Source organism: Equus caballus, chromosome 25, assembly GCF_041296265.1.
Source record: "Equus caballus isolate H_3958 breed thoroughbred chromosome 25, TB-T2T, whole genome shotgun sequence".
In the NCBI taxonomy this organism is placed as follows: Eukaryota; Metazoa; Chordata; class Mammalia; order Perissodactyla; family Equidae; genus Equus; species Equus caballus.
The window spans coordinates 41615655-41639948 of NC_091708.1; the positions used below are offsets into that span (position 1 = coordinate 41615655).

At 53.0% G+C, this 24294-nt stretch overlaps 1 protein-coding gene across 6 annotated transcripts in view; it reads left to right on the top strand.

Moving 5' to 3' along the window:
* FUBP3 (far upstream element binding protein 3) overlaps positions 1-18095 on the top strand; it is a 50967-nt gene extending 32872 nt beyond the window's left edge. For 4 of the 6 annotated variants that reach the window (XM_023629147.2, XM_023629148.2, XM_023629150.2 and 1 more), the window contains 11 exons: positions 1833-1937; positions 3178-3280; positions 4082-4182; positions 6235-6376; positions 10084-10244; positions 11007-11080; positions 11409-11489; positions 11704-11780; positions 14563-14634; positions 15715-15842; positions 16757-18095. In XM_023629147.2, coding sequence (XP_023484915.1) covers positions 1833-1937; positions 3178-3280; positions 4082-4182; positions 6235-6376; positions 10084-10244; positions 11007-11080; positions 11409-11489; positions 11704-11780; positions 14563-14634; positions 15715-15842; positions 16757-16765 — 1053 coding nt within the window. In that variant the 3' untranslated portion in view covers positions 16766-18095. The remainder of the gene's footprint in view (positions 1-1832; positions 1938-3177; positions 3281-4081; positions 4183-6234; positions 6377-10083; positions 10245-11006; positions 11081-11408; positions 11490-11703; positions 11781-14562; positions 14635-15714; positions 15843-16756) is intronic. The other 2 variants (XM_023629149.2, XM_070251891.1) reach the window with 1 other exon arrangement.
* Positions 18096-24294: the final 6199 nt, after the last annotated feature.

The following is a 24294-nucleotide window of genomic DNA, read 5'->3' on the forward strand; positions in this document are numbered from 1 at the left end:
GAGCAGGAATGTGCGTGGCGGCGGTGCAGGGCTGTGTCTGTCCCCGGGAAATAGGCCTGCTCTTTCTGCTGCCCACTGCAGCCTGCGTCGACTCTGCTGCATTTGCCGTAGCTCCAGGGTGGCGCACCTGGGCCAGCAGCGGCACCTGCTCCTCCCTAGGAGCTTCGGGGCTTTGATCCAGTGGAGGTCACCAGCCTCTGGCGAAATATTTCCCCCAATTCTTGACACTGTCGTTCAGCTGACCTCAAATTGATATCATTGGTAGTTTTTCTTTTTGTCAGGTACATATGTAAAATAGTGCTTTTAAAACAGGGTTGAGGGCCAGGGGTTCAAATGGCTTCTTTCCTTGGGCTCCAGGTGTGATGCAGCCCCTCACCCCCCACCTCCTGCAGACCAGGGCCCCCGAGGGCCTCCTCCCCAGAGTTTCTAAGCCCCCCAAGGGTAAACAGGTGGGCTTCTTAATAATCATGTTGCTCGTCCAGTCTTGCTCGTGGACTCAACCCTGTGACCATGCGGAACTCTCGGGAAAGAGCTAGAGCCAGCCTGCTGGGAGCTTGCTGCCAGCGCAGCGCCTGCTGCCCTGCCATCTTGCTGCCCTGCCGCCTTCCCGCCCTCCCCCTCCCCCTCCCCCTCCCCTCTGCTGGGGCCATTGGCTTCGTAGAAAAAATAACCTGAGCAAAGAGCTTAGTTCACTGATGTTTCATGAATTTGCAGGAAATAACTCTAACAAAGGGTTTTTATTATTTTTTTATTTTAAAACTACCTATATCTCACATTTTTTATTTGGGAAAAGCTATTTACTGTATTTAGGGTAAAGTTTTGTTTGTTTGTTTTCTCTCCCTAGCTTTTTATTATGATAAACTTCACACATACAGAAAAGTTGAAAAGACAGTACAACCAACACTTTATTTCTTCATCCTTCCTATCGTTTTTCTATTTGTGTATGTTTTATGTTTTATCTCTTTGCTTTACCATTTGTAAGTGGGTGGCAGGTGTTAGGGCTCTCTACCCCTAAATCCTGCAGCATCTATTTCCTAGGAGTAAGGACTTCCTTCTACAAAACCAGGCCTAAGAAAATTAACGGTGATCGCAAAGCATTGTTTGTAGCCAGGGCATATTCAGATTTCTCCACGTGTCCTAAGACGCTGATCACTGTTTGGTTTGGTTTTTCCATAAGCAGAACTCAGTCCAGGTTCCCACCTTCCCTTGAGTGCAGATTCCTGGGGCTGGGACCGGTGTGGGCAGGCACACTGCAGGGACGCTCTGAGCGAAGGGCCTTCTTCGGGGAGAGGACACTGACAGTCCGCTTGCGGGGTGGGTGGTCTTGCCGGTCTTGCTTGAGATCTGGGAGCTCTGAGTGCTGGAAAGTCTTATCAGGCGCCCAGCTTCTCTTTCCCCCTTACCTCCTGGAGCTCCTCTGCAGTGGGACACCTGGGATACTGTCTTCTTTTCATGGCACCTGCCCTGAGTCAGAGCTCTCAGGAAACCCTCCCCTCACTAGAAAGAAACGCCACGCCACAAACGCCTCAGGGTGATCGTAACCAAGTTCTGACCAAGCACAGATATGCTGACCCAACTGTGGCTTAAAAGAGGGTGGACCCTTATCTGTGTTGGCGTTTGGGCAACGTAAAGGACACGTCATTTAAGATTTGATAATATACGACCCTCACCAGCAACCTGCCCCTAGCCCATAATATAGTATCGGAGTGAGGTCACTGCACCTGAGCGCCCTGAGTCTTTAAGCCCAACTTAAGAGGGTTAGATCTTGACATTTCACCTGCTGTCGTTTTCAGGATTTTGTTTTCCGTGATGCTTTTTATCTCTTTATACAGCAAGCAAGAGAAATGGTATTAGAGATCATCCGAGAAAAAGACCAAGCTGACTTTCGAGGTGTGCGCGGTGACTTCAGCTCCCGAATGGGAGGAGGCAGTCTGGAGGTAGGCTGACCTCGGCTCAGTGGGATGAGGTTAGGCTTATGGTTGGAGGTCACGCTTCTGTTTAACCTTCGGCAAGTTATTGAACTTTTGTCTTACCTGTGAAACCCTACAAATTCACTTCCCAGAGTGGGCGTGAGGAAGGCCTGCGACAGGCCGCCTGAGTGAGGGAGCCGCTGTATTCCCCCTGCTTTTGCGGCTGTGCTTCAGAGCTTCTCCCACTGCCCAGCGAAGACAAAAATTCAGCTTGTCCTGGTGATCTGTGTTGTGATGATATCCAACTAGGAAGCCTGCTTTATTGATGCGGTGGAATGGGGTCAAAATCTATGCATTAGCGTGAAATTTTGATATGTGCTACACTTTGGTCCTTGAAAACATTATACTTAGTAAAATAAGCCGGATACAGAAGGACAAATATGATTCCCCACTTACATGAGGTCCCTAGAAGAGGAGAATTCTAGAGGCAGAAAGTGGAGTGCTGGTTGGGAGGGGCTGGGGAAGGAGAAGCGGCTGTCTCGGGTACGCAGGTTTGATTGGGGGTGAGGAAAAGGTTTGGGGTGCAGATGACAGGAATGTTGGCACAGCGTCTGAATGCAGTTAATGTCACTGAACTGTCTACTTGAGAATGGTAAAATGATAACTGGTGTGTGTATTTTACACAATAAAAAATGAAGGAAAAAGCATTTTAAAGAACCACTAGCATAATCAACATATATGGTGTATTTGTTTATTCCATAGAATTTGGGAGGTAAATTTGCCATTTTTAATCATTTATCTATCTATAAGGATTGTTCTTGCTTCATTTTTGTAGCTATTTTGATCAAATCTCAGACTTATGGACAGGAGTGAAATCAACTACAATATGTTTCCTAAGTGCAAAAAATATGCTTTATTGTATCTCTCCAGGAATGCACTGCAATACAAATCAAGTTCTTTGTTAAAAATATATATCCTGGGGCCGGCCCCATGGCCAAGTGGTTAAGTTCACACACTCCGCTTCAGCGGCCCAGGGTTTCGCCAGTTCGGATCCTGGGCACGGAGATGGCACTGCTCATCAGGCCATGCTGAGGAGGCATCCCACATGCCACAACTAGAAGGACCCACAACTAGAATGTTCAACTATGTACTGGGGTGGTTTGAGGAGAAAAAGCAGAAAAAAAAATTTTTAAAAATATATATATATCCTTTAAGAAAAGACAGGTTTGCTAAAAGCTCTGATGAGGTTTTGTTTCTCTGTGCTTAGGTGTCTGTGCCTAGGTTTGCTGTTGGGATTGTAATTGGAAGAAATGGGGAAATGATCAAAAAGATCCAGAATGATGCCGGTGTGAGGATTCAGTTCAAACCAGGTTGGTCTTGATGATTCTCAAAAGTCCTTAGCGTTAAAAAGAATTATAAAGTACTTAACAGAACAAGGATTTTGTAATTAGCTCATTGTGTGTTCTTTTCTCTTCTCTCTCTCTCACAATGTTCTATTTCCAAATTACCAATCTAAGTTTCTCCTCCAGTGCCTCATTTCTGTCCTTGAGCAGGCTAGCCTGTCACCCTTCTCATGCCAGAACACTGGCCCAGGGCTCTCCAGGCTTTTTTTTTTTTTCCCTTAGGCGAGTAAAATTGGGAGAAATCGGCATAGCATTTCCAGTTTCTAATTTTGCCAATTAAAAACTTTAAAAAACACCCTACTTATTTTGATTTCATAAAATTACAGATAAAACCGTAAAAAAAGGACATCTTAGAATAAAAGACAATTCTTTAAGTTTTATAAATTTACCTTTATGAGCAAAATCATCTACATCGTCTTTATTTTCCTCATTTCTCTGAAGATGAGAAGACATTATGGTGGGCTAATTTTTGGAAACTATTGCGGTAGCTCAACTCTATTTTCCTTGGCTTTTTTTTTTTTTTTAAGTTTAGTTTATCTAATGATATCTTTCTTAAATGCTGTAATTGCATACGAAATGAATATTGACATGGACCATGCAAAAAAAAAAGTAGCCCCGTGTGTTTCCCCATTCAAAAGATTCTCTGAATCTGGTGATGTCTGTAGTGCCCCTTTGGCGCTGGTAGGAATATTGATTGCAAATCAGATGGACTTTGGTTTCTTTCTTAAGTTGGGCTTTTCCATTCCTGTCTCTCACTTTGTTCCACAGATGATGGTATTAGTCCAGAGAGAGCTGCCCAGGTCATGGGACCCCCAGATCGGTGTCAGCACGCAGCACACGTCATCAACGAGCTTATTCTTACAGCCCAGGTAGGTCCGGCTCTCTGGGCTTCAGGCATCTCACCCTCGAAAGCAGACAGGGCTACGCGGGCTCCCAGGGCAGCACCCGAGAGCAGTCAGCCCTCCCAAGTCACGTTCTTGGAAGCCGGCGCTCTTGTCACTTGTCTCCCTCTAAATTTATAGCCAGTGGCTTCTCTATGTCTGCCTGTTTCCTGCCTTCATAATTTTTTTTTTCTGCTAGTTTATTACTCTTCTGCCTCTATTATTCCAGAATCTAGAGTTTCTTTACACAGTTAAGTTCCTGACTATTTAAACTATTTGGGAAAAGACAATGCAAACTGCCAAGTTTCAAACAATCGAGTGTACTTAGTATAAAATTATATTAAGTACAATCAAATCTAAGCTTTAGAAAGCACTTCGGGATCCTCCAAGGTCTTAAGGCTGTCTTCACATACTTGATTCTGTGTGCGTCTTTTTCTGGAATGTGAGCAAGCCTGTGTGATCCCATTGGCGTCTCCACCTGCCCCAGATGTGAATTGCTCTTGGGAACCTCCGCACCTGATGGTAGGTTGGCATTGTCCCCCAGATGTGTAGGACTAAGCAAAAGTTTGAGAGCAGTTGGAGCTGAAGGACGAAGCAAGACACTGGGAATTGGCACCCAGCTCTGCCATTAGCCACGTGACCTTGGACAGCCTTTGAACCTCCCTAGGCCTAGTTTTCTCAGCAGCAAACCTACAGCTTTGCACCAGGTGGTGCTCCCCATGTTACCCCCTAAGTCCTCTGGGGGTATATGCTGAAGTCACAGATTTATAGACCCCCCTGGATCTGGTGATTCAGAATACCGGTGGGGGGGCATGGGTTTCACCCAGAGTCCCAGGCAGGTCTTAGGATTTGACAAGTGCAGAGAAGAGTCGCTGAATGATCTCTGACATCCTGTCTAGGGGTGAGAATTGATGAACCAGAACAGCAAAGGCTGCGAGATGTTTAGGAGAGAACCTTGTCTTCGAGAGTCTGTGGCATACCCAGAAAGCTGGCACTGTGTGTGTGTTAACATAAATCCCTAAAATTACCTTTCTTGCTTGTCGTTTGTCTCCCATAAAAGCCGAGTGCAGGAGAAAAGCACTCTGCCGATCTCACTTTCTGCTGCTTTAGAGTCCGCGTGAACGTTGAGTTTGGTGAGCAGGTTTGGCACGTATTCCGTCACCGTGGTGGATGCCTGTGTGGCTTCTCCCTTCCATGGGGGAGCTCACAGCTTGGCCACGGCTGCCCTCGGCAGTTAAAAGATCTGAAATACTGCTGCTCCACGGTGACCCAGACGACAAAGGCTGCAGATTTGTTGTCCTCGAAAGAAAGTCACCTTCCTCTGTTAGGTGTTGGGTGCGGGCTTTGCTCTCTGCTGGGGGAGCTGTGCAAGAACCAGTCAGACTTCTCCAGCCCCGAACCGTGGGCCGGAGCGCCTGGCTTGTTGCCTCCCTCTTTTGGGGAGTGGCACATTAGTGTTTCTTGAAAATCCTTTTATCCTTTTTTCTGGTTGGATTGCAAGGTGTTCTGACTCATACATCACTGTCTGAATTGTTCTTTGTGTCAGCCTGGTCGGAGAAGGGTCGGAAGGCGTACGTTGCCACTCCTGTTCACTTTCAGATGCCCGTAGCTCTTCAGCATCCAGCATCTGGCTTCCGGTAGACACAGCACGTGTTAGGCACAGGAAAGGGCAGGCTCAGCATTGAGAAGAACATTGGCTCCTGATGCCTGTGGACTAGGGCTCAGTAATTAAAACTCGGGGCAAAGGGCATTGGGCTTCAGACTTGGGAGTTGATATCTGACTGCCTGTTTTAGTTGGGTCTGTTTGTGCTGTTTATGTACCTGCATGTGTTGATCTGCACATGTCCTCCTTGAATGCGCCTGTTAGTTGTGTTAATTCTGGCTTTAAAGAGCACTTTAGAATCTGAAATGTGGAGGAGTGCTCAGGTTCTCAATGTGTGGCATTGATTACATCCTGTCACTTCACCTCCTCCCAAGACGTGAAAAGCGGTGCTTGTGGCAGTGGCAGAAATCGTCACTTGGGCTTTGCTTCCTTCCCAGGAAAGAGACGGCTTCGGAGGCCTTGCAGTAGCCAGAGGAAGAGGCCGTGGCCGTGGCGATTGGAGTGTGGGAACTCCTGGTGGCGTCCAGGAGATAACGTACACAGTGCCGGCCGATAAGTGTGGCCTCGTCATAGGCAAAGGTAAGAGGCAGCTGTGCCCCTCCGGCTCCCTGGCCTGAGAGCACACGGGTCACGGGTGATGCTCCGCAGCGTGGAGCTGAGCTGCCTCCCGCGCTGCACCGCCATGTGCGCTGCCTTCTGCAGGAGCCCCGCTGTGCCTGGGGCTTCTCCCGAGTGCCTGCAGAGCGAGTTTGCGGTATCGAGTGTAGACAGACTATGAGTGAGACTTGCCTGTCCTAGCAGCTTAGGGTGTTGAAAAGGCACCCTGCACTAGGTGAGGGCCCCTGAATGCTTGCCGATCGACTGGGTAGTAGTTAACTCACCCCAAGGAACTTAGAGGGACGGTTAGGATCATTTCTTCGAGTGGAGGTTGCTTTCTCACAATCGTGGCATTTTTTCTCTTACTGGGTTTAGGTATTTGCTCTTTATTGACACAACACATGAAAATGGTTTTTATCCTTTCAGCACATTTACCATGGGTAACAGACACCCTGTGGAGGAAAATAAAAATCGATCTGTTAGTTGTTTCTAGGCATTTTAGAGAACCTTCGGTAGAGACCCTGTTAATGGCTAATGTGGCTCCTTCCTGTCCTTCAGTAAGGAGCAGGGAGAGAGCAGGCGGATTTCTAGGCCATCGTGTCTTGTTCCTCTGGGCTGGCCTTGGGACCGAGAAAGGCTGCCGAGAGCGGGACTTTGGCTCTCGTCTCCAGCTCTTCTCCCGGCCGCAGGCTCAGCCTTTCTGTGCGCTGGCCGCAGCCTCCTGCCAGCTCTTGTATTTGCCTTCGTTATGTATTTGGCAACATGGAGGAAATACAGTCTTCTCCCCAGAGTTTCTCCAGTTTCTTTGATCACCAAACACCTCTTAGCTGTTGGAGGAGTGCTCGGGTTCCACGGAACACGATCTGGGAATGTCTCCATGAATGGAAAGCTGAGGCTGCCGGAGCACATCCTGGGGAGCGGGGGCAGGGTGGGAGTTCCCTCCGCCCCTCTCATTCACCTCCCAGAATCTGCACTTGGCCCTGCCACTGGACACTGTGTCTTACGCTCTTTCAGAACATATATCTCCTGTATCTGTGTCGTCTTTTAGGTCATTAACGTCTCAGGTGGTAGGAGCCATGAGGATTTAATTTTCTCGCAAGGTGTACAGGCTGGTCAGTCTTCAATGGATATTGTTAGGTGCCCGAAAGCTGGGACAGGTCAGACTGTCACCTTGCCTGCCGTGAGGCTAAACGCAGTTGATGCCCGTGGGTTGAGAACGAGGTCTAGGTTTTCCTGCCCTTTGAGCACCGTTTTGTCAGCACGGTTTTCATTTGGGTGCGTGTTTCCTCCAGAGGCTGGCAGAGCCTCGCTGTCTTCGCTGGACACTTAGCCATCGTCAGTGAAACCGTGATGCTCCCAGGACAGCCCCATGTAGTTTGCCCTCTGCAAAGCCATCCTGAGCGATTCCCGGAGGAAAGTGACAGCAGAACGAAGCAGTAACTGATACTGGGTCCTGGTCCAATGGCAGCCTCAAAAAGCCCAGTAATGGTTTTGTTGAGGTGGGGGGTCTTTCCGTACTCCTCCTCAAGGGCTGGATGAGAGGAATTCCTGCTCCTTGGGAAGGGCGCGTGGGTGAGGGAGGGGAAGGGAGCCACACACAGTCAGACCCGCTCCCGCCGGCTCCAGGCCTTGGGCAGACGCTCTGCCTCCCCGGGCCCCTGCTGGATTTCCATGATAAATACAGCAATGGTGACAGATAGTGTGGCCAGCCCTGCTCTTGTCAGCCAGGCCTTTTAGCAGGTTTGATTAATTGCTTTACGATTTCACGTCCAGCCGGGGGGCCACTGGTGGGTCGCTTCTGCCCCCCATCAGGTGGAAGAATGGAGCAGGCTGCTGAATGAGTCTATAGACAGACACCATGTGCCAAGCTGGTGACCTCATTTTGAAGGACGATGAACTTAAATTAACTCCTTCCGGCCCCGTGCGGTTTTGTGGTGCCTCCGCACCTTATTAGCATGCTCCCAAGGCCTCAGGGAAGGGGGTCTGTGGGGTTGCCGCTCCCAGTGCCCGGTGTGGGGGCTCGTCTGGGGCCTGCGGGGTTCCCAGGCTCAGACACACGCGCCCTTTGGCGCTGTTGCTCCAGAACCAAGTGGCGTCCGGGCAGAGGCTGGGAGGTGCCTTCAAGGGCCAGGAGTGCAGGAGAAAGGTCTCCATGTATCCTTTGCTGTTGCGGTTCCCCAGAAACACTGTTGCCTAGGAGTGGAGCAGCTCACTTTTCATGATGCAGAGAGGATGAGAGTCCCAATCTGTGAGTAAGAGGCAGTGGTTACAGGCCCGGACTCTCCGCGTTGGCTGGTGCTGTCCCTGTGATGAGCATGTTGGCTTGAGGGAAAACATGTGGGGACGCTTTTCTTAAAGTGAAGCAGAACTTGAAGAAAATCCTGAGCACGAGACCTAGAGCTGCTGAATTCTTTTCTTAATTGGCTTTTACGTTTAAAAGCACCCTGAACTGAACTGCCGTGCGCCCCAAGCTGCTGTTGAGCAAAGCTTCGTCCAAGTGTCGTCTGCCTCCTAGTTTCCTGCCCACAGGGAAGGGGCTGCACGCCGCCTTCGGGAGGGATGCTGGACCCAGGCTCCCTTGTCGCCTCTTGATCCCTCTCGAGGAGTCGTTCTTTCGGGATGAGATGGCAGCAGGCTCTGCCTGCTCTTGGTGTCCCCGTACCACCTCCTCGCTGGGTTGTGTGGACATGGGCTGTCCCCACAAGGGGCGGAGGGAAGGCTGGAGTGCTGACAGGATTGCGATGTGATGTGATGCGATGCCATGACACATGCCACTGGGCTTTGACTCTGGGCAGGGAGGGTAGTGGGAGCTGGCCTCGCGTCTGTGCCTTTGGTCGCGGGGGCTCCCTGGTACCCGGCAGCACGCTTTCCGCAGATTGGCTCTTTCAGTTCTGCAGAACTCTGTGCTCTGAGTTTGCCTTGTGTTCTGGCTCCGCTCCAGTTGAGCAGAGCTGATCTGTAAGTTGTGTGAAATTTCAAAAGAAGAATCAAGCCATTGTTGCACTGGTGGAGCTTTTGTTACGCAAATTTCATTAAGAGACTGAGACTCTCACAGGTTTTTCAAAGAGTCCAACTAAATTTTCATTAGCCCCGCTCCATGCAGGCCTCTGTGACCCCCATTTTCGGGCTGCCTGTCTAGACCTGTCCCCCCCACGGAGGAGGCAAGGGCTTGAGAAGTGACAGGATGGGCTATCAAAGGCCCGCGTGGGCTCTGGGCATTGTTGGGGCCTATGGCTGTCTGTCTGACCTGCGGTGGGAGGGAGACCAGCGGTGTGGTGGCCCACGCCAGGGCCGTAGGCCCCCATTGTGCCCTGGAGGGGCTGTCAGGTCGCCATTCTTGTGCTGAGAAGGATGGAGTGCCTTCCTTGGGCTAAAGCCTCTGGCTGGAGTGGCTGTCCCTCGAGCTCCCTTGTGGGCTACTGGGCCGCTCCAGGCCTCTGCAGAGGATGCTGAGATGGGCACTAGCAGGTGCCATATGGTGTCTGTGGCTTCACTTCATATGACTGGCTTTGCAAATGATAGAGCCCTGGTTTCTGTTAGGACCGTTATAAAAGTAGAAAGGACTCCCTGCTCTAGGCGCGCCCCAGTGTGCAGGCAGTACCCTTCCCTCCTGTTCCTGGGGCAGGGCTGCAGGAGCTTTGTGCTTGTCAGTTACCACTCACTCGTGTCTGGTGTCCTCCTGCCTGCAGGGGGCGAGAACATCAAAAGCATCAACCAGCAGTCGGGAGCCCACGTGGAGCTTCAGCGGAACCCGCCTCCCAACACCGACCCCAACCTTCGCATATTCACCATCAGGGGCATCCCTCAGCAGATCGAGGTGGCCAGACATCTCATAGATGAGAAAGTTGGCGTACGTACAAGGTCCTTTCCCCACCTGGCTTAATACTAGCTGGATGTTCTGTTGGATGTCCAAGGTACCTGCTTTTCCCCAGATCCTTGTACTCGTGTGCCTTTCAGACCTCACACCATGTGAGGACAGCCCCCCGCGACTTGCCGAGGGGGCAGGTCGGGGTCCAGGGATCCCAAGGCCGGGCCCAGACGCCATCAAGGAGGCCTGGCAGCAATCGCCAGGCCACGGCAGCTCAGGCCCCAGAGCCATGTCCCCGAGGCTTAGATGAGCGGCTGGGACAGCAGCCTGCCCCCAGCGCCGCCCCGGACCCCGCTGGCAGTGCCCCGGCGGCGGCCCTGCAGGCAGCTTTCATTGACTCTGGCTTTAGTTTCAGGCGCCTCAAAGCAGATAAAGAAAGGGAGTGTTGATGGAGGACAGATGGGCCACTGCTCACCTCAAAGGGGACGTAGAATGGCAGAAAGAGCCGTGGGCCAGCCTAAATTGACGGGAGAGTCAAGCAGGTTGGTCCCTACCCCCAGGGTGCCATGCTAGGGCAGTTGTGGTGGTGCCAGTGTTGGCTGTGTGGTGGTATTGGTCCCTTGAGGGGCAGAAGCCGTGTCTGCACATCAGGCCCCTGTGGGGAAGGAAGCTAGTGTGAGTGCCGCAGGGTGTCTTCACTTCACTGGACTCTGGCTCCTGAGAGCTGTGGTTTGCCTTGGGGTGGGGCTGGGCAGCGGGGAGGCGCGGCCGACAGGAAGTGAGAGTTCCCTCCTCCTGCGACAGGGTACCAGTCTCGGAGCACCTGGAGCCTTCGGACAGAGCCCCTTCAGCCAGCCACCTGCTGCACCTCATCAAAAGTGAGTTTTTTGCTTCGGTCTTGACTGGAAGAATTCCCTTGCTCCCAAGAGGTTCTGCTTCCCAGCTGCTTCTGGAGCGTGCCCGCCAGAAAGCCTGCCGTTCTGGGTGTGGGCAGGACTTGTGCTTCCGTCTCCCAGTGGTCCCTCCGCCTGTCCAGAGCTGACTGACCAGTGCTGGGGGTGACAGCCTTCCCGGAGGGCGGAGGGTCTCTGTTGCCCGCCAGCATCCCGAGGGGAGCCCCCGCCTGCGCCGGGGCGTGGGTGGGGTCTCAGTGGCGCTCTTGTTACGTCCTCAGTCTGCGGTCTTCATGTGTCTTCCCTTTTTCAGCACCTTCCCTCCCAGGAACTCAGGGTGCTTCCCCAACCTCGCTGCTAAGGTGAACGGGAACCCCCACAGCACCCCTGTGAGGTAGGCGACCCGCCCTACTCTGTGCACACAGTTCTCAGTCAGGGCCTGCGGGAGCGGGGTCATCCCCTGGCCACTGCCGGCAGGACCACCGTGGTGCTTGCCTAGGGGTGGGGGAGGTGACCAGTGAAGAGAGAGATGCTGGAGGGATAGGGGAGGTGGATGCAGGGCGGGGCGGTGCCCCCCTCAGAACGAGTGACTCTTCTGTCCTCCACAGCGGGCCTCCGGCCTTTCTGACCCAGGGGTGGGGCAGCACCTACCAGGCGTGGCAGCAGCCCACACAGCAGGTGCCAGGTAAGTGACTCGGAGAAGTGGGACTGTACACCTGCCTACAGAAAGGTCCAGGGGCTGGTGGGCCTGAAACACCCTCCTTCCAAGTCTTGATCAACAGGCCAAGGGAGCCCGGAGACGTCGGGGAGCCTCCTGGGACATTGGGAGCCCCTGGGAGGGGCTGGGGAACGGAGGGAGGCTTCTATGGAGATGGCCTCTCCAGCTGGGCAGAGCCAAGGGAGGCTGGCCCACCTTCTCAGACCTTTCTTTCCCATCTTCCCTGTCCTTCTCAGAGCTATGGGCTTCTGTCACTTCGTCCCGCATTCTGTCACAAATGGGTCAGAAGGATTTGTGGGCCGGCCAAGGGTGTGGTTTGGCCTGAGCCCTTCCTGCCCGGCCCTGCCCCTCTGGCCGTGCCCACACCTCCACCTAGCCCTCTCCCCGCTCCCCTCACCCTCCCAAGCAGCCCCCTGCTTGCTGGGTGTCCCTACCGCCCTCTCTCCCAGCCCCAAGGTGACCATCTCCCTCTTTTCTCTCCAGCGCCGGCTTAGAAAGGGGCTCTTTTGATCTCCTGGACTTTTCAGAACATGCCCAGTTAGAGAGTTAGCTCTGCTGAGCGGTGCCTCTCCAAGAAAACTGACTGTAAAGGGCAAAGTCCTTGTGGAATCAGACCCATGCCCGACTCTGGCCCCCACGCTGGCCTCGGGAGTCCTTCTTGAGTTTTCCTGCTGGTAGAGCGCGTCTTGCACAGCCTTCAAAATAAAGCCACGCCCTTCCCTTGGCTCACCCGGGCCCTCTGAAGAGCCAGCCTGTGGTGTGTGGAAAGTTCTTCATGTCTGCAGGTTGTCCTCCCAGCATGGCGGGCTGCACACCAGGCTTGCAGCTTTGCTCACAGGTTGCTGAGCCTGCGTCTGGGCTCCTCCCCGGCCCCAGGGGCAGAGTGCTGGCTGTGAAACCCTGCCGAGGGACAGGACACCTGGTCACCTTCGCAGCTGTACCCAGAGGAGCCAAGGCCGGTGCCCTGCGGCCTTTGGCACGTCCCCCCTTCTCTGGGGTCCGTTTTGTCCTCTCTGAAATGAAGGGTTGCGATTTGATTCCCAGAGTACTTGCGAGCTCTGAAATCGCCCTGTGCTGTATTCTCCTTTTCTTCCCCAGTATTTTCTTATGGAACATCTTAAACATGCAGAATGTTTTAAAGACCTCCACATGAACACCTGCCCGCCACCTGGATCCTCCCGGTCCCATGGCACTGTACCCACTTTGTTCTAAGCCTGGTCAGGTTGCGTTTTTTCCTGTTCCAATCAGAGGGTGCCCCAGGATGCGAGGTGACCCAGCTCGAGACACCTCTGCCTGTTGTCCAGGACGGAGGGCCTGAGTGAAGCCATGGACTGCAGCGAGTGCGTGTCTTTACCCCGAGGGCACAGGGGACACGTCCTTCTCCCTGGGGGCGTGGTTCTGCAGGGGCCTGGCGCTGCTGCCCGCCGGCCCAGGAGGCCAGGAGGGTTGGTGGAGGCCTACGGGTGAGCAGAGCGCCCAGCAGCAGCCACCTCGGTTCTGCGGCTGTCTCCAGCTTCTCTGTGCCGTCGAGCTTTGCCCGTTGACTCGGGGACTGGGACTCGAGAGTTGGTTTTGGTTGGTGAAGTTTTGTTTGGGGAACGCCTACATGCCCATGCCCCCCTATGTGAGGGGAGAGCTCCTGCTGCCGCCTTCCTCGCTCCTGGCCTCCCCACACCAGGTCGTCCTGTCTTCAGCATCCTGGTCTGAATCCCTTCCTGCCCCAGTGTGGGAGGAGGAGGGGGTCTTCTCCCCTTTTGTACCCCGCCCCGCCTCATTTCCTTCTTCAGCCCCACACAGACTGTCCTCGTCCCCACGCCCCTCCTCAGCCCTCAGTAGTTCACTAGTGGGGACACTGCCGTGAAAGCTTTGCTGGCATGTGCATCCTGCCTGCTGCAGGCTGATTCCAGCCCAGAAAGACAGGGAAATGACCTTGGCAGAGGGCGAGCTCCCGACGTGTTGCTGTGCTGGTCTTCTGACCCTCTTTATGCCCTGGGCAGGCTGCTCCTCTGCAGCCCCCACCCACATCTTTACTGCCGATGCCACCGAGAGAACGCACCCCAAGTCAGGCACAGGAGAGGGGCGGGAACAAGCCTACACCCATCCTCTCCCCCTCGGCTCCTGCCCCAGAAAGGCATGAGGCTTGCTTGGGATCAGGTGTGTGTTGTAGTCGTCAGCCCCTCTGCTGTGTGCACCTCGTCTTTCTGTCGTCGTCTGGAGCACAGGCTCTGGGCAATCTCCCTGTTTCTTTCCTACACTTCAGCTTGTCCAGAGGTAAAGCCAGCGGCCTGTGAACAGGGGCCAGCTGAAGACTGTGGCCAGCTCCATTCAGGCTCTTAGTCCTGTTCGAAGGCCAGTCCAGGGAGCCTCAGGCAGAGGCCCTCGCCCCTTGGGGCTCTGCGTACCCGCAGCTCGTTCGAGTCCCCATCTGAAGGGGGTCCAGGCTATTCCCAAGAGTTGCTGCCCCTTGAGGGCCGGCAGTCTGCCCAGCCCCGGCCTCCTGGGATCTTAGGTGCCCCCTTTCCACGGTGGCCTGGGTGGAGCCCCTCTGGGATCTTGACACATGTCCTCTGGCGGCCAGCCTGCTGCCACCTTCTTCCTGGGCCACAGGGCCTGGAGCGGGCCATGGAGTGCTGTGTGTGGCCCAGGGGCCAAGGAGTGAGTGCAGAGAGCAGAGCCTGGAGTCGCCGGGCTGGGGGCTGAGGCTCGGAGGACGCCCGAAGGCCTGACTGCCTTTGTGTTCTTCGCACAGGCCAGCAGAGCCAGCCGCAGAGCAGCCAGCCCGACTACAGCAAGGCCTGGGAAGACTATTACAAAAAGCAGAGTGAGTGCCACGCGGGCCCAGTCTCAGAGCCCCAGGCCCACAGACGGAATTGCCCGTGTTCCCTGTTACCTCTGTATTCTCTGCCGCTTTCACTTTGTGCCTTGATCTGGATGCCTGCTTTCATGTCCCTCTGTCCGCTGTGTGTCTGTCAGAGATGGCGTGCAGTCTTGGCCGTCCCCTGTCACTGTTCTCCCCCTCTGGGCTCCAGAGGGTCTGGAGGTGGGTGTGGCACCGAGACGGGACAGCTTTCCGGCCCTGGCCGTCCCCTTTAGATCTGCTTGGCCAGGGCTCAGACCAGCGGGGCAGCCCGTTTCCTCCCTGTCTGCTGCTGCACGGCTCTCCCGGCCGTTTCAGGGCGGGGAAGGGAGCAGAGTTGAAGCTCCAGGCTGGAGCCTGAAGTTGGAGAGGGTGCTGAGGTGTTTATTAATTAAGCTCTTGGTCTTAACTGTGCCAGAAACTAAACCAGCTTTTTTAGAAGGAGAAGGAAAAAACCTAGTAACAACATCCAAAAAAACCCCAAGTGAATTATTTAAAATTAGCGCTAGCCCTCCCTGTATGTCCCAGCTCACGGACCCCAGACTCGGTGCTGGTGGAGCGTGCGCTCCCGCGCTGGAGGCCGGGGCTGCAGCTTGCTGGTTGAGGAGCTCAGGTCAAAGGCTGTGAAGGAAACGTTCGCCCTGGGGTTTGGCCTCCTCACTGGTCGAGGGCCATTCCGGGGGCCGGGGTCAGGGAGGTCATCGTCACCTTGAGCACCTGGTGAGAGTCCCGATGGCCAGTCCTCTCTAGACCGGACACGCACCCAGGCCCACACTCCCTTCCGCCTGTCCCTCCCCTCTCTCTTGGGTGCCGGAAGCTGAGCAGGCAGGCAGACAGGTGCGCGTGATCCTGCAGAGAGCAGACACAGGGCTAGCCACACTGCCATGGCGCGCGGTGGCCGCCCCGTGTCCAGAGGGACAGAGCACCGGGCGCGTTCAGATGCCCCGAGTCTGGGGAAGGCACCCCTCACGGCTGACGGTGTTCTCACCTCCCCTGAGTGTGTCCCTGCTCCTGATGACCCCTGTGTTTTCCTCTGTCAATCAGGTCACGCCGCCAGTGCTGCTCCTCAGGCCAGCTCTCCACCGGACTACACGATGGCCTGGGCGGAATATTACAGACAGCAGGTCGCTTTCTACGGGCAGACGTTAGGGCAAGCTCAGGCCCACAGCCAGGTCTGTAGCCAGTCGCCGCCCCGCGGACACTTCCCAAACCAGCCCTGACGCTCCGCTCCCAGCCTCCGGCCTGGCCCCTCCTCGCCCGCCCCCGAGTTCGGGCCGAGTGGGAGAGGAGCTGGTCGGAGTGGGAAGTGCCTGATCTGCCCTCAGAGCCAGGCCCAGACCATGGTGCTGAGCAGCACACACCTTCTCTGTCTGGGCCTCAGTTTCCCCAACTGTAAGTGAGACTGCCAAGCTTAGATGATTCTGGGCAAGGTTGGCACTGCGAGTAGGGCCTGTGGCAGTCATGCCTCTCTGCTTCTGAAAAGGGTCGTGTGACCAGGCTGTCACCCTGGCCCCAGTGTGCAGTGAGGGGCAGCGCAAAGAGGACGGGTCCTCACCTGAAGGCCAGGCAGGGCATGGCGCCAGGTCCTCATCCTGCCCAGGACCCTGGAGGCTGTCTGGTCAGAGGCCAGAGACAGGTTCGGCTTCATGTGGGCGGAGGACCAACTGCTCGCGCAAGGCGCATTCCAGCTGCGTGTCTCAGGTGGCCTGGTGCTGGTCAGGTCTCTGCGGACCCTGAACGCAAAGCTGGTTGGTCATCTCACAGCCAGGTGTGCCTTCTGGGCCTGGGCTCACAGGCGGCGGGGCTGGGATGACCGAGGAGACGGGTCTCCAGCTCACTCCCACCTCCCCGCCCAGGGCCCTGCGGAAAGAGGCGCCAGGGCCTCCTGTTCAGGGGGGTTTTGTCTGGGCCAGATCCCACAACTCGAGGCGGGGAGGGTGCCAAGACATCGGCCCGTTTGTCTGTCAGCGCCTGCGGGCAAGCCGAGGGGAGAGGGTGACCTGTCACCTCCTCGGCGCTGTCGCCGAGACACAGGGCGGGTTGAGGAGTTGCCGTCACAGACTAACCTCTGTTCCCTCCTCCACAGGAGCAGTAGGACGCTGGCCTGCGCTCTCCCTGAGATCATCGTGAGCAAACCTATTGTAACAGAGGTTTTTAGATGTGCAAACCTTTTCATGAAGAACCTTTGTTTTCTGTGAAACACTATATTTAGATTAACAGAATTTTTCTAAAAATCGGGAAAATTAGTTACTAAAACTTTCTGATAATTTTTTGTTTCATTATTTTTGTTTGTTATTTCAAATGTGTGAGCTCTGGGATTCTTTTTGGAGCAATACCTGCAAATTCAGGCACCAGAATGTGCCTCAGAGCAGTGACATTTCAACACGGTGTGTTTCTGTTGTGTTGTGTTTTGTTTTGTTGCGTGTCTTTTTATTTACAGTTTTTTCTGTTGCAACGGAAAGTGGCTTGGAAGTCTTAGGTGGTATGTAACAAATTCTTTTAAAAAATTTTTAAACAGTATTTAAATATTCTTAAATGTGTAAATTCGTTAAATGTTTTACTTCTAATTTCTTGTATCTTGGCTGTCTGGTTTTATTGCATTTTTTAAAAACTGAACTATTATGTATTGTAATTAATTATGTGAATTCTGAATTGAGACAGATAATTGTATTGCTGTCCACCAGGGGTCGGGAGGGGGCGTTTTGTAGGGTTTGTATAATTTCTAGAGTTCTAAAGGTAATATAAAGATGTGTCTGTGCGTTTAGCATCCGTCTCCTCGTGTCTCCGTTACCACTTCCGAGCGTGTGTCTAAGACCTCCAAGCTTGTTTTAAAAACAAAACAAAAAACTTTGCTCTCTTCTCTCAGAAATATAAATACTGTTATTTTTAATATTAAAAAGAAATTCGATATAACTTTTAACAAACACTGTGGAACATTAAGCCGCATAAAAATGTAACTATTTTTTAATTCCAAGGTGTTTTTTGCTTTTTTCTTTTAAATATTTTCTTAATATTTGTCAAATTAACTAGATGAATAAATAAATCTAGTATTAACCACAATATGAATTAAATAATTTTGATTTAATAAAAGGGATAATATGATTTCCAATGTTTACTGTAGTGTATCTTGTACAGATAACATGTATTTTTAAAGGAAAGAAAAACGGAATTGAAGCTATTTTTTCTTGCATTTTTAATTGACCTGAGGGACATTCCGTTTGAAATGTACTGAAGTTACAGTTTCTGGTTTTTTCTTCGTATTTTCCTTATAATGCTTGAAATGTCTAACTATTAAAAAAGGCAATTGGAAAATGTTATGCATGTTGTTTTAAAAGAAAAAGTGTTCTTTTTATTTGACTGACAATTCCTTTTACACTCTATATAATAAAATTCCCACAAGATGCCTTGTGGGCGCAGTCCTTTTAGTCTGTCTGCTTTCTGTTCTCTCGCTCCGCCCTGGTCCGCTGCCCGCTGCCCCTGACACAGAGAGGGTCTCTGTGCTCCTCAGCCGGTCATCTTGCACTGTGTCCACTCAATTTAGTTCCTGCACAACCTAGATTTCTAGCTGCTTCGTTGAGCTAATTTTATTTTAACGGCTTTGTGTAATTTGACAGTTTGATGTGAGAGCCTTGGTTACCACCAGCCCCTCTTACCTGTCACATCTGAGCATCTCTTGACGTGGGTGACACCGAGAAGTCAGTAACGGTCCTCTCACAGAAGCGCTGTCATCACGAGTAGAGCTGGAAGAGTCGTTTAAGGGAGTCACAAGACAGAGGCTGTCATCAGCTCTGCAGCCGGAGCCACACACTTCCTGTGACTGAGTCACCACAGCCCCTCTGCCCTCTCGCTTGTACACGTGTCCCCACACACCTCACTGGCACACGGGACCACCCCAGAAATTGGGACCTAAGGTCCGTCTGCTTTCGGCCTGATGCGTGTGGCTACCGCTTCCTTCCGCCCTGCCTGGTGTGTGTGTCTGGCTGTGGCTGGCTGTGGCTCACTCCTCCTGTCCCTGGGCCCGGCCTGGGGCTGTGGTGGGTGGCATTTGTTCTCTCTCAGCCCCGTGCCTGCTGGGGGACACTGGGTTTCTGGGAGGGCTGGAAAGTGCCAGCAAATGGGCTCATTTTGTTTTGTTGTTTTCATTAAGGAAACCAGAAGGGGGTGTCCTCACCCAGAGGTTTAATTCACAGAGGGCCCTGTGGTTTGGGGACACACTGTCACAGAGTGTGGGCCCTGTGCTAGAGGGACACTGAGGCGAGGAGTGAAGCTCGGCCTTGCGCTCCTTGCTTCTCCGCCTTCCGGGTGACTGCAGCAGCGGGCTCTGAGCACAGCCCTTGGCGCTGGTACGTGGAGCTCCCTGCCTCCTCTGGGGCCGTGCTTGGGCCTCATCTCCGAGTTTAGCCACATGGCACCCTTAGGATCCTGCTCAGAACCGTCCTCACGGCCCGTGCTCATGTGCATTTCCAGTTCTGGTCCCTTTTCTTTTCTCTCCCCCAAGCTCCAAGAGGAGGGGGAAAGAGCATCTGTGGCTCCTTTTGGCCGAAAAGGGGTGTGGAGACAGCCCATCTGCAGCCATTCTGAGGCCTGCTGAGGGCCGGAAGACAAAAAGGAGATGTGGCGTCTTTAACTACACCTCTAGAGGATCGAGTTTGACATTGAGAAATTGAATAGTAAAAGCCCCTTGGAAGGGAGGAGGGGGTCGGGCAGGAGGAGGGCATGAGTGCTGATGATGGTAATGGGAGTTGGGAGAGGGCATTACAGAGCAGACTTCCTTCTAATTCATCTTCCAAGCTCTGTGCCAAAACAGCATTTGGCATGGTTCACAGGGAGCGACTGTGTGATAATGAACCCTAAGGTGTCCCTTAATTGAAGACTGAGCATTGCGGTTTGTGCCAAGAGTCATAAATGGCGCTGGCTTGTGGGAGGATGCATTTTCTTAAATGTATCGGTAAGTACAGATTAGCGTTCGTCCCCAGTGAAATGCCCATACTATAAATTATGGAAATCTCTCTCTCTCTCTCTCTCTGATGCAACCTTTTATTGAGGGGGGAGGCGGGGTGCAGTGCAGCAGGCGGCAGGAGGAAAGTTTGCAAGCGTATGAAATTGGGCCTCTCATTAACATGGCGCCCGCGGAAGATGGTTTCCTCAGCAGTCTGCCGTCCTGGAAGGCTAGAGTGCTCGAAATGCACCAAGTTCAGCGATCACATTCCATTAAGAAAGCTGCATGGTCATCACTGAGAGGACAGTCGGGGGGTGGGGGACGGGGCAGGTGTCCAGTCCAGTCTTCAGAACTCTCGCCCTGCCTCCCGCCCTCCACCCCACACACAGGCTTAGCCTCGGCCAGCCGCCTGGGTTCAGTATTCAAGGACCCAGCTGGGCTGTTCCCTACCCACCCAAGAGCTTGGTCTAGGGGTGGGAAGTTCTCCAGGCCGCATGCCTTCGTCAGTCCCCCGGCCTCTCTGTAGGTAGTAGGCACTGTCTGTCCAGTGTCCTTTGCAAGTGGCGGCCGGCATGATGTCTTTGGGCTCCCACAGTAGGGTTGGCTCGGACACAGGTGGCACGTGGCAGGCCCAAGAGGGCGTTTGGACACCATGGAACCTCAGCATGGAGCTGGCTACTGTTTGTCGAGCTCCACTTCTGGTCCACTGGGGCCCAGCTGGGGTTTTTAAAGATGGGCTAATGCAAATGGTCCTGATAGACTCTTAGAGATTAATGGCCAGAAAGTGGCTTGACACTGAATTCCAAAGGGGGTGCTGGCCCTGGGTCTGCGTCTTGTGTGAGGTGGAAGGGGAAGTGAAGACAGCAGTCATCAATGAACCGCGGAAACAGTGGGACTCTCTGCGGCCTTTGTCCTCAGGGCCTTTGAGTAGCTTCCAGCAAGGGAGCTCCAGCCCTTTCCAGGCATCTCTTTGGATGGGGGTCCCCACACCTTGGGAGGTGGACAGGCCTGGTCCCATTTTACAGGTGACAGCTCAGAGTCAGAGGCTCAGTGACCCGTCCTTATTCACACAAGCGTGTAGGGGCTCCAGTTCTCTGCTGTGCTCCTGTAGGGTGTCTATCGAGAGTGTCACAGCACCCCATGGCAGCTCACCGTCCAGAAGGGGAGATACCGCGGTCGTCACCAACTGAGGTAGTTGATAGGATGGGTAAGTGGCCCTAAAAGTTAGCGTTGAGTGTCGACCATGGGCCAGGCCTTGCAAGTGTATTACGGTCGGAAGATCATTAAGTGCGATTCCGTATTTGCAAATTCACCCACTCACTAAGATTTCTCTGTAAGCTTAGTAACAATACTCAGCACATTTTTGCGATCATTCGCAGCAAAAAATCTTGAGTGGGCTGACTCGCGTGCGCCCAGCCCCCAGCCGTCTTGTTCAGCTCTCCTACTGTGAGCAAGTGTCCTTCTCACGCTCTGTTTACTGCCCCGGTGTTTGCATTTTTGTGCTTTCTGTTGGTGATTTTGCTGTTTAAGATGGCCCCTAAGCGTCGGGCTGGCTAGTGTTTCTAAGCATGAGAAGGCCATGACGCGCCTTACAGGGAAAATAGACAAGTAGGTGTCAGACAAGCTCGTTGGGGCCGCAGTCACAGCGCTGTTGGCCGCGAGCTAAATGTTGAAGAGTTGACAACACATATTAAATAAGGTGGGTTTTTTTAACAGAAACACACATAGAACAAGGTTATGTACTGACTGGTTGGTGAAAATGTTGTGACCACTGGCTCGAAGGAACCCAGCTAGGTATTTCCCCTGGGAGCAACAGTTCAGGATTCTCTAACTTGGTTTGCGGTGACTTTCTAGAACAGAACTACCACAAACAACGAGAGTCCGCTATATCTTACCTTCTTCTGAGGGCCCCTACTCTTGGGGCCCGTTTTAGAGATGAGGAGTAGGTTTGAACAGGTCCTCACCAGTCATGCCATGGCGATGGAGGTGGCAGAGCCAGGCGCAGCCCTCAGGCTGACTGCCACACCTGCCCGCTTTGCTGGCCTTTCTCCTGTGGACAGAAACAGGTGAGCGTGAAAGGGACACCCAAACCCCGTTCTAGAGGGACCTAGCACGTCAGCCCACCCAAGGCAGCGGAGGGTAAGGTGGAAACGTGTGGACACTCAAGCTTGGCTTTGAGTCCTGACTCCTCCACTCACTGTGACTAAGGCAAGTTATTTCATGTTCTGTAGCTCGGTCTCCTCATCCACAGCAAGGGGGTAAGAACTCCCCAGCTGATCGTGGGGCTGAGGGAGGGTTCAAGGACATGTACGTAAAGCACTCGACAGCTGGCTGACGATGAGCTCCTAGTAGTCATGAGTCCAGGGCTTCTCACTGCTTCGGTGGCTTTTTCTGCTCCACTCTGAGCACCAGAGTGTGACTTGAAAAGAAGGTCGGCCTCGGCACTGACCCCCTCTCTTCTCCTGGGCTCTGCTGACCTCCCCAGGAAACCGTGAGCCCAGGTCCAGCTCGTTGGTCCCCTGGAGTCATGGCACCTAAGTCGTTAGGAAAGAGCAGCCTCCTAGGGGCAGGTGAGGCAACTCCGGGAGAAGCCAGGGCCCCCGCCCGCACACAGGTGTAGGGGTGAGCCTGGCCAGCCAGGGGGTGGATGGAGGCTACTGAAGTCTGCCCCACCAGATGACCATGAAGGAGAGCCTAGTGCAAGCACATGGAAAAGGGGTCTGTGATCCTTAGGGTCTCTCCCTCTTGCATCAGCTTCTCTAATCCTGACTTTGCTGGGAAGCAGGTGCCGTGGCCCCCGAGTACGGACCAGGACCCCCAACTGTCCCAGCTGTCACTCACTGCAGCCACTCTGCCGAGTTCACACCAAGCCCCGGAAATCCACACCTCCCTCTCACTGGGGTGCGGTTGGGTGCTCTCAGCTTCAGCTCTGTCTTTAAGGGAAGGATGACAATCAAGGTTGGGCAGTGATGGGACGGGGATAATGGTTTTGTTCCCAGGGTTGATGTCATGCCCCTAGGTCACCTGTCTGAGGCTATATGTCAGAAGGTTCTTCCCAATCCTGCCTCTTCAGTCCAAGGGAGAGAACGGTCACCTGGGGCATCAGAGGCCTGGCTTTTGTTCCCTACGTGGACGGTGACTTCCTCTGTGCCGTGAACAGGTCACATCTCTTCATCTCAGTTTCCCTTCCTTGGGAATTGGTTTCCAAATTGTGTTAGGCTGGGGTCAAGGGTTCCACAGTTGTTTGATTCAAATTTCAGTAAGATATATTAAATATATTTACTCTTCTTTTTTTTTTGCCAGGAAGATTGTCCCTGAGCTAACATCTGTGCCAATCTTCCTCTATTTTTTGTAAGTAGGATGCCGCCACAGCATGGCTTAATGAGTGGAGTGTAGGTCTGCACCTGGGACCCAAACCCATGAACCCTGGGCAGCCAAAGCAGAGTGTGTGCACTTAACCATTATGCCACTAGGCCGGCCCCTATATAGCTTTTTTTTTTTTTCGTGAGGGGGAAGATTATTCCTGAGCTAACATCTGCTGCCAGTCCTCCTGTTTTTGCTGAGGAAGACTGGCCCTCAGCTAACATCCGTGCCCATCTCCCTCTACTTTATATGTGGGACACCTACCACGGCATGGCTTGACAAGCTGTGCCATGTCCGCACCCGGGATCCGAACTGACTCCGGGCTGCCTAAGCAGAGCGTGCAAACTTAACCGCTATGCCACTGGGCTGGCCCCTCTGTGTAGCTATTTTTAAATGACCTTAATCGAAATTTTTCTTGGGCCCATTTCGTTTCAAGGAAATACATGCAGTTTTCTCTATATGTTGTTTTAAGATCTTTTTCGGGGGGGGTGTGGTGAGAAAGATTGGCCCTGAGCTAACATCTGTTGCCAATCTTCCTTTTTTTGCTTGAGGAAGCTCATCACTGAGTTAACAACTGCGCCAGTCTTCCTCTATTTCGCATGTGGGATGCCACCACAGCATGGCCTGATGAGTGGTGTGTAGGTCTGCACCTGGGATCTGAGCTAGTGAATCCTGGGCCACCAAAGCAGAGCGTGTGCACTTAACTACTACGCCACTGGGCTGGCCTCACCTTTTTTTTTTTTTTTTTTTTTTTTTGAGAAAATTAGCCCTGAGCTAACATCTGCTGCCAATCCTCCTCTTTTTTTGCTGAGGAAGACTGGCCCTGAACTAACATCCGTGCCCATCTTCCTCTACTTTATATGTGGGACGCCTACCACAGCATGGCTTGACAAGTGGTGCCACGTCCACACCCGGGATCGGAACCGGTAAACCCCAGGCCAGCCACCGAAGGAGAAGGTGCGACCTTAACCACTGCACCACTGGGCCGGCCCCTGCCCTCACACTTTTAATTATAATTTTTTTAAAAAACACCATGCCCTCAAGTATGTTATATGCTGCATTTCCACTTTTTCAGCCTGCTTGTCTGTCGTCTTAATTACTGTACCTCTACAGGAAGTCCTTCGGCTTCATTGTCCTTCAGGATTTCTTTGGCTGTTCTCATCCCTTTGCATTTCCATATAGATGTGAGAATCAATTTATCAATTCCCTACTCCCCAGAGAGATGTTTTTATTTTTTTTTTAACATAGTATTCTTTTTTCTCTTCTTCTTCTTCTCCCCAAAGCCCCCCAGCGCATGGTTGTATATTTTAGTTGTGGGTCCC